Raw genomic sequence first — 18,668 nt, 5'->3', positions numbered from 1 at the left:
CCCAAATGTCTCACCTTATCAATATTTGACATACATACTGCAGTCTACCTCTAATGAATGAACATACAGCATGATTTTGCACACTGTGTTAGTCTCCAGCAGTGTTGCCAAAATGATTTGACCAATTCTGTGAACATCTTCCTATCGACATTATGCATAATCCTGTATATTGTTTGAAGTTGCCAGTTTTGTTTTAGGTGAAATCACACTTTTAAAAGCAGCCTTGAAAGTGATATTTTAGAAAGGTCTGTCAACTTCATGGTGCCTCTACCACAATCAGTCGTCTATACTTTCAGTGAAGGCTTATTACACGTTTGCAATTCTTAACTGCAACAACTCAGTTATCAATTCGCTTTTAGATTTGTTTCACTGCAGGGTTAAAAAAAAAATATGCAAAAAAGACAGACAAAAAAAGACCATCTATCACTGTCAATCAATGTGAGGTACGCAAAGCTCATTACTCACCTTTCCAGTCATGAAATCTAGGACAGAATTGGCCAAGTTTGTACGCTCACTTGTCCCGTCCGTTCCGATCAGTGTGGCATATATACTGCCAGAAGTAGAAGAGTGCAGAAAGTCACCAGTATTCAGATATATTTTGTACTGGTGTTGTACTAGTATTGCCATGGTGAGTCAACGGCAAAAACAAACAAACCTGAGATAGGCAAAAATGTACTAGAAAATATACCACTCTTTCGTGAATGTAGACAAGTGCAGGTGGAATATGTTTCTCTTTTGCTCTCTTTTTCTCTCTCTCTGAACATTCATTTGACTATCATAAGGGGGTGTGCCTGTGTCTGAATCAAACAGGAGTATGGTTCCATGCAAGTGGACAGGGAAAATTATAGCATGAGGATTATCTTTCAAAAGTTTCCATATCTTCAATGTCCTTGGGCCTTAATCACCATTCATCTCAAATATGGGCTGCATTCTGATTAACAATACAATGCTACTCAGTATGGAATGAGATACAAAGAGGACAAATTGCATTTGTAATCCACTTTATTAATGCATTCCTTATAAAGAAAATTGCAAAGTTCCATTTTCTAAAGTTGGTAGCCATTTCTTGCGACTTTAATCCAGGACTCTGTGGTACTCAGTGACTTCAGGACTTCAGCTGCCTTCAAGATCTTCAATTTGGTTATCCATTTTGGCTATCATTGATGATTGAAGTGATGCTCCAGAGCCTTTGTATAATTTCAGCCAGTAGGTTTGAAAGAGGTGCTCACAAGACAAAACAGGTCCCATTTTTCGTGTACTCCGTCATCAAATTGTTTACTACACCATCCATTTTGGATGATATGTTATGTTTTGTACAATTCGTATGATATGTTACGAATCCAATTCGTAAAAAGAAAGAAAGTCGCACACTCTATGCTCCCAAACATTTAATGGGTATAGCAACCAATATAATTTGTACTGTTACATTCTAATTATCAGAGTAAAAAACTCTACGGACATTATGAAAGCTTAGCCAAGTTGAATTCTTCCCAGAGGATCAATACAGCTGCATTACACAAAAACATTTTCACAGAAGCACTCCTAGGCTGAGTCTCCTCCTACACATCTGTACAAACATTGTATCTTTACTGCTAGGCAGGACACTAAGTGATAAACTTGTATTTCTCCCTTAAAGTGACCTGACCTGACCTCGACCCCCCTTTATCACTAATCCATGGCTCTCTCCCCTTATCAATGCCTGCCACATGTGATTGCTTCCCTGCACTCAATATTTCAATAAGATACCTGATATAATATTTAAGTTATACATTACCCTCTCTCCCTCAATGACATGAATAAGTATATTTCATTTTCTCAGAATCCAACAGTACAATATGTTATTAATTTGTTGTGCTTAAGATCCCAGACTGCATCTTTAAGTAAACAGTAATAATTTGAATACCCTGCTCAGTGCAGTTGTACATTCGATTTGCCCAGCAGGTAAAGCCGGTTGCAATGATATGGGCATAAGCTCAATCATATGGATACACTATTCTCCATCTCGGCAGGGTTCAGGTAGTTATAGGGTAGTGTAAGTGTGGCATTCCTCTTAATGATTGATTGACTGAGGTAGGACAACTCTGCTTGGAACTGCTTAATCATCTGCATGGGGACAGCCTCATCAAAGTGTTGATCTGGGTATGTACCAAGGGGAATCTAAGGAAGACAGAACAAACATGATTTAATTGACGTATATTTTAGATTAGAAGAAGTGAACAAATCAGACTTGTATTTATGAATGGGTTTGTCAAAAGCAACAGTGACTGCACCATATTACAGACATGACTCTAAAAACATAGCGGATCTTGACTTACAAGGTGAAACAATTAGGGGACAAACTCACTGTGTCTGAGTATCTCTTGCTGAGCAGCCATGTGGAAGCCATGTTGTTGACAGTAGTGCCGATGTTTGGCAGTACTTCCAAAATGGTGTTCATGCTAGATCTCCCCTTCGTGGTGGGAGGAGCTTTGCGCAGCAACAGGGGGTTGTTGGGTACCCAACCACCGTAGTCAAACTAGGAAAGAGAGACATCCTTGTAAAAACCAATGGTCAGAAGGCAAAATAAGTAACTTTGAGTTTAAGTAACAAAGCTATATTAAAACAAAACATGAACTATGTGATTATAGCCTAAATTCAATTTTTGATGAGAAATTCTATAGTGTGTAGGTGACTACTTTAATTACTCTCTTCCTTAACTTACCTGCCCCATATTGAGGGCGGAATGTTGGGCTGACACAGTGAAGATAATCATGGTAATGAATTTGACAACTTCCTTCACTTTGTTAAATCGCTTAGGGATTCCTGTGGAGGCAACATCAGTGGATGAGAAGGATAGGTAATACAAAACGTCACAACAGTCTAGCTTTCTTGGTTTTATTGACTGATACTTCATAAGTAACGTACCTGACTTCTTGTTTCCAAGGAACCCATGGATGAAGATCTCGTTGATCCAGTCCTGAAGCTCAGAGTCTCTAGACACTTCACTGTCAGAGGAGTAGAAGTGCTCCACCATCCCCTGGACAAAGCTTCACATCACAACAATCAAGCACTTATCTATGTTTGTGTTATTTTTACAATACAATTATTTAATTGGCCTTTAAGGTTACTAAGGTATTACTGATACGTCCATCAGTGTAGCCATAGCTCCACCTGTTGATGATGTTCCACAGCTTCAGGCCGTCCTCCCTGTAGTAGAAGTTGGGGATGGACTCCAGTCCTCGTGCAACAATGTTCTCCGGCAGACAGAGGGAGCTGTAGGTGATTTCTGAGTGTGCCCTTTTCAAGAGTTCCTTCAACCCCTCCAGTCCCATAGCACCCTAAAGAAAGGAAAAGTTTACGTCAATACAGCACGCCAAGTGGTAAACATGGAATTGTATCGGCTGAATCAGTGCATTTAAGGTACGTACATTTGCTAAGGGTCCATTAGGACTAATCAGTCTTTTTCGCGCAAGAAGGTTGATCTGCAGGGTGTAACGGAAGTGGGGTATCAGCAACTATGCAGAAACAGAGGAGAAATAGAAACAACAAAAGAAAAATAAGCAAAGAGAAGGTGAACAATTTGTTTCATGACTGAATTTACAGCTCAGGGACTATAAAATGCATTTTCTTGCTCTTCATTGTTTGGTGGGTCCCCAGTCTGTGTCAGGTTGTCATACCTTGTGGAGAGGGTGCACGATAGGAAGGCTCCGGAAGGTTGCCATAGTGAAGGCCTCTGCCAGTAAATGAGTGCCCAGTAGATGGTAGCTGATCTGGAACTCGGAGAAATCTGCGTTCCTCACAAAGATCTTGGCTAGCAGCCAGTCGTGCGTCGAGTCGCTAGGCAGAAATATAGGGTTCTGCTGAGAGGGCTGCTGCTCCAGCTGTGAGATAATACATACCATTTAGCAGACACTTTTATCCAAAGTGACTTACAGTCATGTGTGCATACATTTCACATATGGGTGGCCCTGGGAATTGAACCCACAACCCTGGCGGTGCAAGCGCCACGCGCTACCAACTGAGCCATACAGGACCAGAACAGAGAAACCCAGAGGTCAGAAGTAATCATCACTTCTGAGGAACATATTTACTAAGCATTTGCAACATTGTAACATCTGCCCCTGTTTCCAGGTATGTGTACTGTACCTGGATGGCGATAGGCAGCAGTTTGTCCTCTGGGTTCTTGTAGAACAGGCAGAGGGCAGCTGTGAGGGACAATGGTTTACCATTGACCACACGGGTTGGCACACCCTCAAGCCTCTTGTAGTCGCAAAGGAATATGTTTCCTTCCTGTAGGGAGGAAAGAAAACAGATGTTAAAGACTTTGTGGGAACATGGAATTTAAAGTACCCACTGGCCAAAAACTGGTTGAATAAATGTTGTTTCAACAAAAATATTCTGTAGGATGACACTGAACCAACGTGAAAAGTCATCAACATAGGGTATTTTTGTATTTTTTCACCCAACTTGCAACTTAAATCCAATGACATGGTGAAATTGTTTGTTGATTTCACGTTAGTTGACAACTCAACCAAATGTAAATCAAAAGTAGAAGTTGAACTGACGTCTGTTCCCTGTGGGTAGTTAAGCAGTAGCTCATGCTATAACATGACAAAGAAAAAAAAGAACGGATGTTCACGGATGATGTTACAAAAGGGTAGCATGTATAAAGTGAACAGAAGGGATCCAAGCACTGAACCTTAGGGAACATCACATCCCACTTCAGAGTTGCAAGATTACTTACAATCTAACTGTTCATAATTCATACCTTCATCTCCGTCGCCAGGGAACTCCCGTCCTTCAGGAAGGGCTGTACCATCTTATCTGTGACGGGGAAGTTGGAGGGAAGCGTTGTGCAGCGCTGGATCACATTGGGGTTGGTTCCATTCAGAAACTGGGACCCAAAAAAGTCATCCTCCGTCCAGTGCACAGAAACATACTCTAGAAGGGAGGAATTTAAAAAAAATCCCTTATTTTTGTAGGAGTTACTTTTTACTGATATCTCAAAATGACCCTTATATTTGATATACAATTCAATGGATCAGGTCTCTTACCTGAAATGGGTGTTCTATTATTCCAGAAAACAGTTTTCAGGTCTTTCAGGTCTTTCCACTGCTCGGTGGAGTCCACCAGGCATTTCAGTTTGAGCTCAGCTATACTGGTAGGGGCAGATGGGAAGAGACAGGTTATAGGCCATGCTTATTCCCTCACAGTCATAGGAAAGGTTCTGTGCATCTGGATGAGCATCAGCGGTGGCACTTAAAATCAAAGAATGGGCTCATAGTAATGGCTGGAATGGAATGAATCAAACACATCAAACACCTGGTTTCCATATGTTTGATACCATTCCATTCACTACATTTCAGCCATTATTATGAGCTATCCTCCCCTCACCAGCCTCCTCTGTCGAACATACAGTATGTTACACTGGTACTGTTTTCTGAATTTAAACTGCTTTAGGTGTGCCGTCTGCTTTGAACTTACGCTGCGGCTTTGGTGTAGATAAACTCTGACATTTTGGAGAAAGAAAATTTTACTTCAGAAGGGAGGCCTGAGAGTTCAGTGGCGTTATTGATGTGGGGGACTCCCTCGGCATACACAATCCACCTAACGGTGAGACAAGAAGACACACACACAATCAATCTAAAAGTGTTGTACAGACAAGTTGACTGACTGTTGTCAGCTGTGTGTTGAGCTGTAGACAGTCGTACAAAAACAACTGGTAAAAACACTCACTGGAACAGTTTCTTGTGAATCGCCAGCTCCTTTTTACGATGGTCCACCAGTAGAGGGAGCTCATCCTCAAAAATCTTCCTGGCTGCGAAGTGGAGAGGAAGACAAGATGTATTACACACTTGTCGTAGCAGCAGGATTATAAATAACATTAGAGTTTCCTCGGAACAAATGCTGATTCAGGCCACACCTTTTCCTCCTCTCAGCTCCACAACTTCCCCTCTGGACACCCATCTGTAACAAGGGAAGAGGATTACGTCACCCTCAGGTGTCGTCACGATAACCTTGGAGCAGAACCACTCATTTTCCGGCAGGAACAGGTACTGCTCTTTCTCCAGCTTGACCAGGAGGAGGCGCCCCAGAGTTGAGGGGGTGGTCACAGTGTAGGTCCCTGTCTGTAGAGAATGGAGAAGTACAGGGTGTTGAATAGCTAGCTACATGCTTGGGCTGATGAGCAAGATCACATTCATTATGATTATCCCCTAAACATGAAATGGAATGTTTAGGGGGTAATGTACAGATAAGGACATATACAGGTAAGTTGACAGAAAGGATTTTAAGTGTTTTTTTTAACAATCTGGACAAACGAATGTTCTTAAAAGAGAAACCAGTGAGCAGTGTAAACTGGTTCTGCTGGTCCTCAAAGATAAGCCATAGCACCTCAAGATAAGATCACTTCAAAATATCTATTCACATGTAAATATCCCTAGAATGTGTCCGGTGCTGATGGTAGCACTGCCGCCCCAAAACAACACATTACTCCTGGAGGCATGGGTTGAAACACAGACTGCACAACTTTCCATTCTATGTTCCATTCTTTCCATTATATGTTCCATTCTAGGTTCCATTCTTTCCATTATATGTTCCATTCTAGGTTCCATTCTTTCCATTATATGTTCCATTCTATGTTCCATTCTTTCCATTCTATGTTCCATTCTTTCCATTATATGTTCCATTCTAGGTTCCATTCTTTCCATTATATGTTCCATTCTATGTTCCATTCTTTCCATTCTATGTTCCATTCTTTCCATTATATGTTCCATTCTAGGTTCCATTCTTTCCATTATATGTTCCATTCTAGGTTCCATTCTTTCCATTCTATGTTCCATTCTTTCCATTATATGTTCCATTATATGTTCCATTCTTTCCATTATATATTCCATTCTAGGTTCCATTCTTTCCATTCTATGTTCCATTCTTTCCATTATATGTTCCATTCTATGTTCCATTCTTTCCATTATATGTTCCATTCTATGTTCCAGTCTGTTATATCTGGAGTATTTCTCCTGTCTTATCCGGTGTCCTGTGTGAATTTAAGTATGCTCTCTCTAATTCTTTCTTTCTTTCTTTCTCTTGGAGGAACTGAGCCCTAGGACTATGCCTCAGGACTACCTGGCATGATGACTCCTTGCTGTCCCCAGTCCAACTGGCCGTGCTGCTGCTCCAATTTCAACTATTCTGCCTGCGGCTATGGAACCCTGACCTGCACCGGACGTGCTACCTGTCCCAGACCTGCTGTTTTCAACTCTCTAGAGACAGCAGGAGCGGTAGAGAGACTCTCAGTGATCAGCTATGAAAAGCCAACTGACATTTACTCCTGAGGTGCTGACCTGTTGCACCCTCGACAACTACTGTGATTATTATTATTTGACCATGCTGGTCATTTATGAACATTTGAACATCTTGGCCATGTTCTGTTATAATCTCCACCCGGCACAGCCAGAAGAGGACTGGCCACCCCTCATAGCCTGGTTCCTCTCTAGGTTTCTTCCTAGGTTTTGGCCTTTCTAGGGAGTTTTTCCTAGCCACCGTGCTTCTACACCTGAATTGCTTGCTGTTTGGGGTTTTAGGCTGGGTTTCTGTACAGCACTTTGAGATATCAGCTGATGTAAGAAGGGCTATATAAATAAATTTGATTTGATACTGTGTTCCATTCAATGTTCCATTCTCTCCTCATCTCAATCATTTATCCACTGTATCTATTGATAAAAAACACAAAATATGTAAATATATATACAGTGCATTCGGAAAGTATTCAGACCCCTTGACTTTTTCCACATTTTGTTGCATTACAGCCTTATTCTAAAATGGATTAAATACAACATCTTGCTCATCAATCTACACACAATACCCCATAATGACAAAGTGAAAACAGGTTTTAAGAAATGTTTGCAGAAAAAACGTATTTACATACACTAACCTTTTATTGCTCATTTAATCAGCACAACAGTTTTCAGCTGTGCTAACATAATTGCAAAAGGGTTTTCTAATGATCAATTAGCCTTTTAAAATGATCAACTTTGATTAGCTAACACAACGTGCCATTGAAACACAGGAGTGATGGTTGCTGATAATGGGCCTCTGTACGCCTATGTAGATATTCCATTAAAAATCAGCTGTTTCCAACTCTTAAAGGGAGTGCTCCTAATCTCAGTTCGTTACCTGTATAAAAGACACCTGTCCACAGAAGCAATCAATCAATCAGATTCCAAACTCTCCACCATGACCAAGACCAAAGAGCTCTCCAAGGATGTCAGGGACAAGATTGTAGACCTACACAAGGCTGGAATGGGCTACAAGACCATCACCAAGCAGCTTGGTGAGAAGGTGACAACAGTTGGTGCGATATTCGCAAATGGAAGAAACACAAAAGAACTGTCAATCTCCCTCGGCCTGGGGCTCCATGCAAGATCTCACCTCGTGGAGTTGCAATGATCATGAGAACGGTGAGGAATCAGCCCAGAACTACACGGGAGGATCTTGTCAATGATCTCAAGGCAGCTGGGACCATAGTCACCAAGAAAACAATTGGTAACACACTACGTCGTGAAGGACTGAAATCCTGCAGCGCCCGCAAGGTCCCCCTGCTCAAGAAAGCACATATACATGCCCGTCTGAAGTTTGCCAAAGAACATCTGAATGGTTCAGAGGACAACTGGGTGAAGGTGTTGTGGTCAGATGAGACCAAAATGGAGCTCTTTGGCATCAACTCAACTCGCCGTGTTTGGAGGAAGAGGAATGCTGCCTATGACCCCAAGAACACCATCCCCACCGTCAAACATTGAGGTGGAAACATTATGCTTTGGGGGTGTTTTTCTGCTAAGGGGACAGGACAACTTCACCGCATCAAAGGGACGATGGACGGGGCCATGTACCGTCAAATCTTGGGTGAGTACCTCCTTCCCTCAGCCAGGGCATTGAAAATGGGTCGTGGATGGGTATTCCAGCATGACAATGACACAAAACACACGGCCAAGGCAACAAAGGAGTGGCTCAAGAAGAAGCACATTAAGGTCCTGGAGTGGCCTAGTCAGTCTCCAGACCTTAATCCCATAGAAAATCTGTGGAGGGAGCTGAAGGTTCGAGTTGCCAAACGTCAGCCTCGAAACCTTAATGACTTGGAGAAGATCTGCAAAGAGGAGTGGGACAAAATCCCTCCTGAGATGTGTGCAAACCTGGTGGCCAACTACAAGAAACGTCTGACCTCTGTGATTGCCAACAAGGGTTCAAGTCATGTTTTGCAGAGGGGTCAAATACTTATTTCCCTCATTAAAATACAAATCATTTTATAAAATTTTTGACATGCGTTTTTCTGGATTTTTTTGTTGTTATTCTGTCTCTCACTCTCAATAAACCTACCATTAAAATTATAGAATGATCATTTCTTTGTCAGTGGGCAAACGTACAAAATCAGCAGGGGATCAAATACTTTTTTCCCTCACTGTATATTTTCTATGTTGTGTGGTTCTAGTTTCTGTTTTTCTATCTTGTTTTTTGGGGGGATGATCTCCAATTAGAGGCAGCTGGGCATCGTTGTGTCTAATTGGGGATCATATTTAGTAGTTGTTTTTTCCACCTGGGTTTGTGGGAGATTATTTTGAGGTAGTGTATGTTGCACCTCTTCGTCACGGTTTGTTATTTTGTTTAGTAGTTTATTTGTATGTCTTGCATAGTTTCACAGTTTAAATAAAATGTGGAACGATACACACGCTACGCCTTGGTCTCCTTTGTACAACGAACGTGACAAATCATTTACAACATTAACAATGTCTTTACAGTATTTCTGATCAATTTGATGTTATTTTAATGGGCAAATAAATGTGCTTTTCTTTCAAAAACAAGGACATTTGTAAGTGACCCCAAACTTTTGAACGGTAGTGTAAGTATTCAGACCCTTTGCTATGAGTCTCGAAATTGAGCTCAGGTACATCCTGTTTCCATTGATCATCCTTGATGTTTTTACAACTTGATTGGACTCCACCTGTGGTAAATTCAATTGATTGGACATGATTTGGAAAAGCACACAGTTGACAGTGCATGTCAGAGAAAAAACCAAGCCATGAGGTCGAAGGAATTGCTAGTAGAGCTCCGAGACAGGACTGTGTCTAGACACTGATCTGGGGAAGGGTACCAAAAAATGTCTGCAGCATTAAAAGTCCCCAAGAACACAGTGGCCTCCATCATTCTTAAATAGATTAAGTTTGGAACCATCAAGACTCTTCATAGAGCTGACCGCCCGGCCAAACTGAGCAAATGGGGGAGAAGGGCTTTGGTCAGGGAGGTGACCAACAATGCGATGGTCACTCTGACAGAGCTCCAGAGTTCCTCTGTGGAGATGGGAGTACCATCCAGATTCTCTGACGCACTACACAAATCAGGCCTTTATGATAGAGTGGCCAGACGGAAGCCACGCTTGGAGTTTGCCAAAAGGCAATAAAGGACTCTCAGACAATGAGAAACAAGATTCTCTGGTCTGATGAAACCAAGATTGAGCTCTTTTGCCTGAATGCCAAGCGCCACATCTGGAGAAAACCTGCAAGCATCCCTACGGTGAAGCATGGTGGTGGCAGAATCATGCTGTGGGGATGTTTTTCAGCGGCAGGGACTGGGAGACTCCAGAGTAGAGGTAGACCAATTATGATTTTTCAGCACCGATACCAATACTGATTATTGGAGGACCAAAAAAAGCCGATACCAATTAATTTGCCGATTTATATATTATATATATATATTTGAGTATAATGACAATTACAACAATGCTGAATGAACAATTTTATTTTAACTTAATATAATACATAAATAAAAATCTATTTAGTCTCAAATAAATATTGAAACATGTTCAATTTGGTTTAAATAATGCAAAAATACAGTGTCGGAGAAGAAAGTAAAAGTGGAATATGTGCCATGTAAAAAAAGCTAACGTTTAAGTTCCTTGCTCAGAACATGAGAACATATGAAAGCTGGTGGTTCCTTTTAACACGAGTCTTCAATATTCCCAGTTAAGAAGTTTAAGGTTGTAGTTATTATAGGAATTATAGGACTATCTCTCTCTATACCATTTGTATTTCATATACCTTTGACTATTGGATGTTCTTATAGGCACTATAGTATTGCCAGCCTAATCTCGGGAGTTGATAGGTAGGCCTGATCACCGACAACAACGAGACAGCCTATAGGGAGGAGGTCAGAGACCTGGCCGGGTGGTGCCAGAATAACAACCTATCCCTCAACGTGATCAAGACTAAGGAGAAAATTGTGGACTACAGGAAAAGGAGGACCGAGCACGCCCCCATTCTCATCGACGGGGCTGTAGTGGAGCAGGTTGAGAGCTTCAAGTTCCTTGTTGTCCACATCACCAACAAACTAGAATGGTCCAAACACACCAAGACAGTCGTGGAGAGGGCACGACAAAGCCCATTCCCCCTCAGGAAAATAAAAAGATTTGGCATGGGTCCTGAGATCCTCAAAAGGTTCTACAGCTGCAACATCGAGAGCATCCTGACTGGTTGCATCACTGCCTGGTACGGCAATTGCTCGGCCTCCGACTGCAGGGCACTTCAGAGGGTAATGCGTACAGCCCAGCACATCACTGGGGCTAAGCTGCCAGGCGGTGTCAGAGGAAGGCCCTAAAAATGGTCAAAGACCACAGCCACCCCAGTCATAGACTGTTCTCTCTACTACCGCATGGCAAGCAGTACCGGAGTGCCAAGTCTAGGACAAAAAGGCTTCTTAACAGTTTTTACCCCCAAGCCACTCCTGAATAGGTAATCAAATGGCTACCCGGACAATTTGCATTGTGTGCCCCCCAACCCCTCTTTTACGCTGCTACTACTCTCTGTTTATCATATATGCATAGTCACTTAACTATACATTCATGTACATATGTACATACTACCTCAATTGGCCCGACCAACCAGTGCTCCCGCACATTGGCTAACCGGGCTATCTGCATTTTGTCCCGCCACCCACCAACCCCTCTTTACGCTACTGCTACTCTCTGTTCATCATATATGCATTGTCACTTTAACCATATCTACATGTACATACTACCTCAATCAGCCTGACTAACCAGTGTCTGTATGTAGCCTCGCTACTTTTATAGCCTCGTTACTGTATATAGCCTCGCTACTGTTTTTCACTGTCTTTCTACTGTTGTTTTTAATTCTTTACTTACCTATTGTTCACCTAATACCTTTTTTGCACTATTGGTTAGAGCCTACACTATTGGTTAGAGTAAGCATTTCACTGTAAGGTGTTCGGCGCACATGACAAATAAACTTTGATTTAATTTGCTAGGCTTGAATTCATAAACAGCGCTGTGCTTCAAGCATTGCGAAGAGCTGCTGGCAAACGCAGGAAAGTGCTGTTTTGAATGAATGCTTAAGAGCCTGCTGCTGCCTACCACCGCTCAGTCAGACTGCTCTATCAAATATCAAATCATAGACTTAATTATAATATAATAAACACACAGAAATACGAGCCTTAGGTCATTAATATGGTCAAATCCGGAAACTATCATTTCGAAAACAAAACGTTTCTTCTTTCAGTGAATTACGAAACCGTTCCGTATTTTATCAAACGGGTGGCATCCATAAGTCTAAATTATGCTGTTACATTGCACAACCTTCAATGTTATGTCATAATTATGTAAAATTCTGGAAAAATAATTACGATCTTTGTTAGGAAGAAATGGTCTTCACACAGTTCGCAACAAGCCAGGTGGCCCAAACTGTTGCATATACCCTGACTCTGCTTGCACAGAACCCAAGAGAAGGGACACAATTTCCCTAGTTAATATTACCTGCTAACATGAATTTCTTTAAACTAAATATGCAGGTTTAAAAAAATATACTTGTGTATTGATTTTAAGAAAGGCATTGATGTTTATGGTTAGGTATATTGGTGCAACGACAGTGCTTTTTTCTCGAATGCGCTTGTTAAATCATCACTCGTTTGGCGAAGTAGGCTATGATTCGATGATAACTTAACAGGCACCGCATTGATTATTTGCAACGCAGGACAAGCTAGTTAATCTAGTAATATCATCAACCATGTGTAGTTAACTAGTGATTATGTTAAGATTGATTGTTTTTTATAAGATAAGTTTAATGCTAGCTAGCAACTTACCTTGGCTCCTTGCTGCACTCCCGTAACAGGTGGTCTCCTCGTGGAGTGCAACGTAATCGGACATAATCTGCGTCCAAAAATGCAGATTACCGATTGTTATAAAAACTTGAAATCGGCCCTAATTAATCGGTCAACCTCTACTCCAGAGCGCTCAGGACCTTAGACTGGGGCGATGGTTCACCTTCCAACAGGACAACGACCCTAAGTACACAGCCAAGACAACGCATGAGTGGCTTCGGGACAAGTCTCTGAATGTCCTTGAGTTGCCCAGCCAGAGCCCGGACTTGAACCCGATCTAACATCTCTGGAGAGACCTTAAAATAGTTGTGCAGCGACGCTCCCCATCCAACCTGACAGAGCTTTTTTAAATTTATTTTTATTTTACCTTTATTTAACTAGGCAAGTCAGTTAAGAACAAATTCTTATTTTCAATGACGGCCTAGGAACAGTGGGTTAACTGCCTTGTTCAGGGGCAGAACGACAGATTTTTGATCTTGCAACCTTTCAGTTACTAGTCCAACGCTCTAACCACTAGGCTACCTGCTGCCCCACCTTGAGAGGATTTGCAGAGAATAAGGGGAGAAACTCCACAAATACAGGTGTGCCAAGCTTGTAGTATCATACCCAATAAGACTCGAGGCTGTAATCGCTGACAAAGGTGCTTCAACAAAGTTTTAAGTAAAGTGTCTGAATACTTATGTAAATCAGGTATTTGCAAAAATGTCTAAAAAACTGTTTTCACGTAATCATTATGTGGTATTGTGTGTAGATTGATGTGTCACGGCTGTCTTCGTCCTCTGATGATATAACGAAATCGTCATCGGAAAATGTGGACCAATACGCAGCAGGTACGTGTATGCTCATCTTGAGAATTTATTAACTTCAAAAAATGAACGTACAAAAATCACAAAACAAAAGAACGAACGAACAACTACAAACAGTCTGGCTAGCATAGGCTCAACACAGAACAATCACCCACCAATAACACATACAAACACACCCTAATATATGGGATTCTCAATCAAAGGCAGATAGACAACACCTGCCTTCAACTGAGAGTCCCAACCCCAATCAACCAAACATAGAAACACACACACTAGACTAACCATAGAATTAACTAAACATAAACCAAAACCCGGAAATACTAAATCAAACACCCTTTACACAAACACACCACCCCGAACCACATAAAACAAATACCCTCTGCCACGCCCTGACCAAACTACAAAACAATTAACTTTATATACTGGCCAGGACGTGACAGTACCCCCCCTTAAAGGTGCTACCCCGGAAACACCTTAACAAAAAAAAAATAACCCCAAACAATACCCAAAAGAAAAATTCCCCCTTACTAAAGGGAGGGAAGGGAGGGCGGCACTGTGCTACACCCCCCCTCCCCAACCCACCTATTTTTTGGAGGTGGCTCCGGCTCAGGCCGTTCCAGGCTGTCTGGGCAGTCTGGCAGCTCGGGACAGTCTGGGCAGTCTGGCAGCTCGGGACAGTCTGGGCAGTCTGGCAGCTCGGGACAGTCTGGGCAGTCTGGCAACTCGGAACAGTCTGGGCAGTCTGGCAACTCGGGACAGTCTGGGCAGTCTGGCAACTCGGGACAGTCGGACAGTCTGGCAACTCGGGACCGTCGGACAGTCTGGCAACTCGGGACCGTCTGGGCAGTCTGGCCACTCCGGCAGTTCAGGGCAGTCTGGCCACTCCGGCGGTTCAGGGCAGTCTGGCCACTCCGGCGGTTCAGGGCAGTCTGGCCACTCCGGCGGTTCAGGGCAGTCTGGCCACTCCGGCGGTTCAGGGCAGTCTGGCCACTCCGGCGGTTCAGGGCAGTCTGGCCACTCCGGCGGTTCAGGGCAGTCTGGCCACTCCGGCGGTTCAGGGCAGTCTGGCCACTCCGGCGGTTCAGCGCAGTCTGGCCACTCCGGCGGTTCAGCGCAGTCTGGCCACTCCGGCGGTTCAGCGCAGTCTGGCCACTCCGGCAGTTCAGCGCAGTCTGGCCACTCCGGCAGTTCAGCGCAGTCTGACCACTCCGGCAGTTCAGCGCAGTCTGACCACTCCGGCGACTGTTGACTGACGGGCAGCTCCGACAACTGTTGACTGACGGGCAGCTCCGACGACTGTTGACTGACGGGCAGCTCCGACGACTGTTGACTGACGGGCAGCTCCGACGACTGTTGACTGACGGGCAGCTCCGACGACTGTTGACTGACGGGCAGCTCCGACGACTGTTGACTGACGGGCAGCTCCGACGACTGTTGACTGGCGGGCAGCTCTGATGATGACTGTTGACTGGCGGGCAGCTCTGATGATGACTGTTGACTGGCGAGGCTGGGTTTACGCACTTGCAGTTTAGTGCGGGGAGCGGGAACAGGACGAGTCGGACTGGGTGGACGCACTTCCGGGTCCGCACGAGAGACAGGAGCTGGAAACCCAGGGCTATGGAGGCGCACGGCCGGTCTAGATCTTACCTCCTGCACAACCCGCCTTGGCTGGATGGAACTAGTAGCCCTGTACGAGCGGGGTGCTCGTACAGGGCAGACTGGGCTGTGCAGGGGCCTGATGGTAGCCGTGCGTAGAGCGGGAGTTGGGTAGCCTGGTCCTCGGAGGCGTACCGGCGACCAGATGCGCTGCGCAGGCATCCTCCTACCAGGCTGGATGCCCGCCCTAGCACGGCACCTGCGAGGGGCTGGAATAACGCGCACCGGACTGTGCGTGCGTATGGGTGAGATAGTGCGCTCCTCAGCGAAACATAGCGCTCTCCACCCCATACGCTCCTCCATTTAACCACGGGTAGCTGGCTTCCGGCTCTTCTTACGCCTAGCCAAACTACCCGTGTGCCCCCCCAAAAAATTTTCTTGGGGGTGCCTCTCGTGCTTCTCCATCAGCGCGTCCACTCTGGCCTCGTACCACCGCCTCTCTGCCTTGGCTGCCTCAATTTCCCACTGCGGGCGGCGATAATCCCCAGCCTGATGCCAGGGTCCGGCCCCGTCCAGAACTTCCTCCCAAGTCCACTTCTCCCGCCAGTCCAACTCGAACTCCGTCTGCTCCTTCCTCTGCTGCTTGGTCCTTTGGTGGTGGGTGATTCTGTCACGGCTGTCTTCGTCCTCTGATGATATAACGAAATCGTCATCGGAAAATGTGGACCAATACGCAGCAGGTACGTGTATGCTCATCTTGAGAATTTATTAACTTCAAAAAATGAACGTACAAAAATCACAAAACAAAAGAACGAACGAACAACTACAAACAGTCTGGCTAGCATAGGCTCAACACAGAACAATCACCCACCAATAACACATACAAACACTGCCTAATATATGGGACTCTCAATCAAAAGCAGATAGACAACACCTGCCTTCAACTGAGAGTCCCAACCCCAATTAACCAAACATAGAAACACACACACTAGACTAACCATAGAATTAACTAAACATAAACCAAAACCCGGAAATACTAAATCAAACACCCTTTACACAAACACACCACCCCGAACCACATAAAACAAATACCCTCTGCCACGCCCTGACCAAACTACAAAACAATTAACTTTATATACTGGCCAGGACGTGACATGATGAGAATATAAAAATATATATATTTTAGAATAAGGCTGTAATGTAATAAAATGTGGAAAACGTGATGGGGTCTGAATACTTTCAGAATGCACTGTATATAGAGTACCAGTCAAACTTTGGACACACCTACTCATTCAAAGGTTTTTCTTTATTTTTACTATTTTCTACATTGTAGAATAATACTGAAGACAACAAAACTATGAAATAACACATATAGAATCATTTTGACTGGTACTGGTACTGTGTGTATATAACATTTTGTTTTGAGGGGATACATTATTATTAATCAATTAATTGATACTTTATTATAAAATATTTATTCATTAACTATATTAAAGGTGCACTACGCATAAATTGCTATCCATTTCCTGGTTGCTAAAATTCTAATAGTTCACCTAATTTAAGTTTATGTGAAAAAATAAACATAGATAATGTAGAGAATCATTGTACTGTCTAAACCAAAAATATAGTATTTCAGCCTTTTTAAGCTGGTGTACAACACAAAGTAAAAGAGGCAAAAACTAAACTTAAGAACGGGAAGCATAGAAATAGCGCATATGGAACAGATCTACCGCTTCTTAGACTTGCTTTCAATGAGAATGACAGATTTATAACTTACATTTTTATGTGAATTTGGTCAGGTTTGCCAAAAAGTTACATATTGCAGCTTTAAGCATTTCCCCTCATTGCTCACTGGTAACTTACCATCTGAGTCATGAAATCTAGGCCATAGTTGTCAAGGTTAGTGCGCTCACTTTTCCCCTCTGTTCCAATCAGTGTGACATAAATGTAGTCAGATGAGCCAGAGAACAGAGCGTCCCCTGTAGTCACCTTTACTTTGTATTCAACCATGGTGAGCCAACGGGAAAACTGGAAAAGGCCAAAAAAATACTTAACACAGACAAAGGGGTTATATCGTTCAATGCAATAAACACTTTTTGCCAAACAATATAATGGTTACAATATTTTCTGAGATACTGGAATTTGTGATTTTTGCTATAGAGGATACCACAAGCATTGTTTTCTAGATAATATCCAAATGAAGACATTCTTGGAACCCCCAGATATTTCACAATTTTATTGTAGCCCTGAACTAGCTCACCTAACTCACTTAGTCAAGGGCTTGATAATAACTTGACAATTTGAATCAGATGTGTTAGCTCTGGAGTAGATCAAATACATGGGATGGTTGTCGGTCCTCAGGAGAAGTTTGAGAACCACTGGCCTATGGTACAGTTCTACATACAAGCTTTTGGCAATATGCAATATTTTAAAGTCAGCATACCTTATAAACGAATGTAGATTATGGAGTCTCTCTCTCCCTCTCTCTCTGTATGGACTTTGTCTCACTGGTTACCTGTACTGTATTTTAAGGGCTGCCCCCTCACCTTGGTCTAACAGGTTCCTCGGTTAGAACCAGCGGATCCCCTTGGTCAAACAGGTTCCTCAGTTAGAACCAGCAGCCCGCATTGGTCTAACAGGTTCTTCGGTTAGAACCAGCGGATTTTGTGTGCAAATGTTGATAATGTACAAACAATCAACAATCCATCTATTTTTAAATCCAGAATGCAGCATATCACCAAGACCAGAACAGAAAAACAATGCATATTGAGCTCATCACCAATACAGCATGTAAAGATGGGTACCGCCAAATCCCTTTGGGGATGTGTCCTTCCCCTATTCCAGTATTTCCAAGGGTTTTACGTCTTGCAGAAACAACTTCTTCTTGTCTGGGCAAGTGAGTTGTGTTAGAGAATGCTTTAAATAATGGTGTTCAGTTTCCTTTCCTAGCCTGCTGTTGTCACTTAATGCTGGTGGGTAAATCCTCAACAGGGGCTTGTGCAAGCATCATGAAACAATTACACTACCATTCAAAAGTTTGGGGTCACTTAGAAATGTCCGTGTTTTTGAAAGAAATGCCAAAAAATTGTCCATTAAAATAACATCAAATTGATCAGAAATACAGTGTAG

The 18,668-nt window shown here is 43.1% G+C and overlaps 1 protein-coding gene across 2 annotated transcripts; it reads right to left on the bottom strand.

The window, feature by feature from the left end:
- Window positions 1-984: 984 nt before the first annotated feature.
- Window positions 985-18,417, bottom strand: LOC106607999 (hydroperoxide isomerase ALOXE3). 2 transcript variants are annotated; one of them, XM_014205589.2, is made up of 15 exons: window positions 18,086-18,417; window positions 17,403-17,567; window positions 5,903-6,107; window positions 5,716-5,797; window positions 5,464-5,586; window positions 5,034-5,137; window positions 4,748-4,920; window positions 4,126-4,269; window positions 3,657-3,860; window positions 3,408-3,494; window positions 3,151-3,317; window positions 2,905-3,026; window positions 2,702-2,802; window positions 2,345-2,515; window positions 985-2,157 (listed from the first exon to the last, which is right to left on the bottom strand). In XM_014205589.2, the coding sequence occupies exons 2-15, from the start codon at window positions 17,547-17,549 to the stop codon at window positions 1,978-1,980; spliced, it is 2,010 nt and encodes a 669-aa protein (XP_014061064.1). In that variant the 5' UTR covers window positions 17,550-17,567; window positions 18,086-18,417; the 3' UTR covers window positions 985-1,977. The 2 variants fall into 2 exon arrangements, with proteins under 2 accessions (XP_014061064.1, XP_014061063.1); XM_014205588.2 differs by having other exon boundaries at window positions 17,983-18,415.
- Window positions 18,418-18,668: the final 251 nt, after the last annotated feature.

This window comes from Salmo salar, chromosome ssa06 (genome assembly GCF_905237065.1).
Source record: "Salmo salar chromosome ssa06, Ssal_v3.1, whole genome shotgun sequence".
In the NCBI taxonomy this organism is placed as follows: domain Eukaryota; kingdom Metazoa; phylum Chordata; class Actinopteri; order Salmoniformes; family Salmonidae; genus Salmo; species Salmo salar.
The sequence above is the reverse complement of the archived record's forward strand: the minus strand, read 5'-3'. Positions and strand labels throughout refer to the sequence as shown.

Bases quoted from the DNA above. Each gene is read 5' to 3' on its own strand.
- LOC106607999 (XM_014205589.2), bottom strand. From the start codon at position 17,549: ATGGTTGAATACAAAGTAAAGGTGACTACAGGGGACGCTCTGTTCTCT. The intron at 4,921-5,033 runs GTAAGAGACCTG...CCTCCCTTCTAG, and splicing joins TAATAGAACACCCATTTCAG to AGTATGTTTCTGTGCACTGG. The intron at 3,318-3,407 runs GTACGTACCTTA...TCCTTTCTTTAG, and splicing joins CTAATGGACCCTTAGCAAAT to GGTGCTATGGGACTGGAGGG.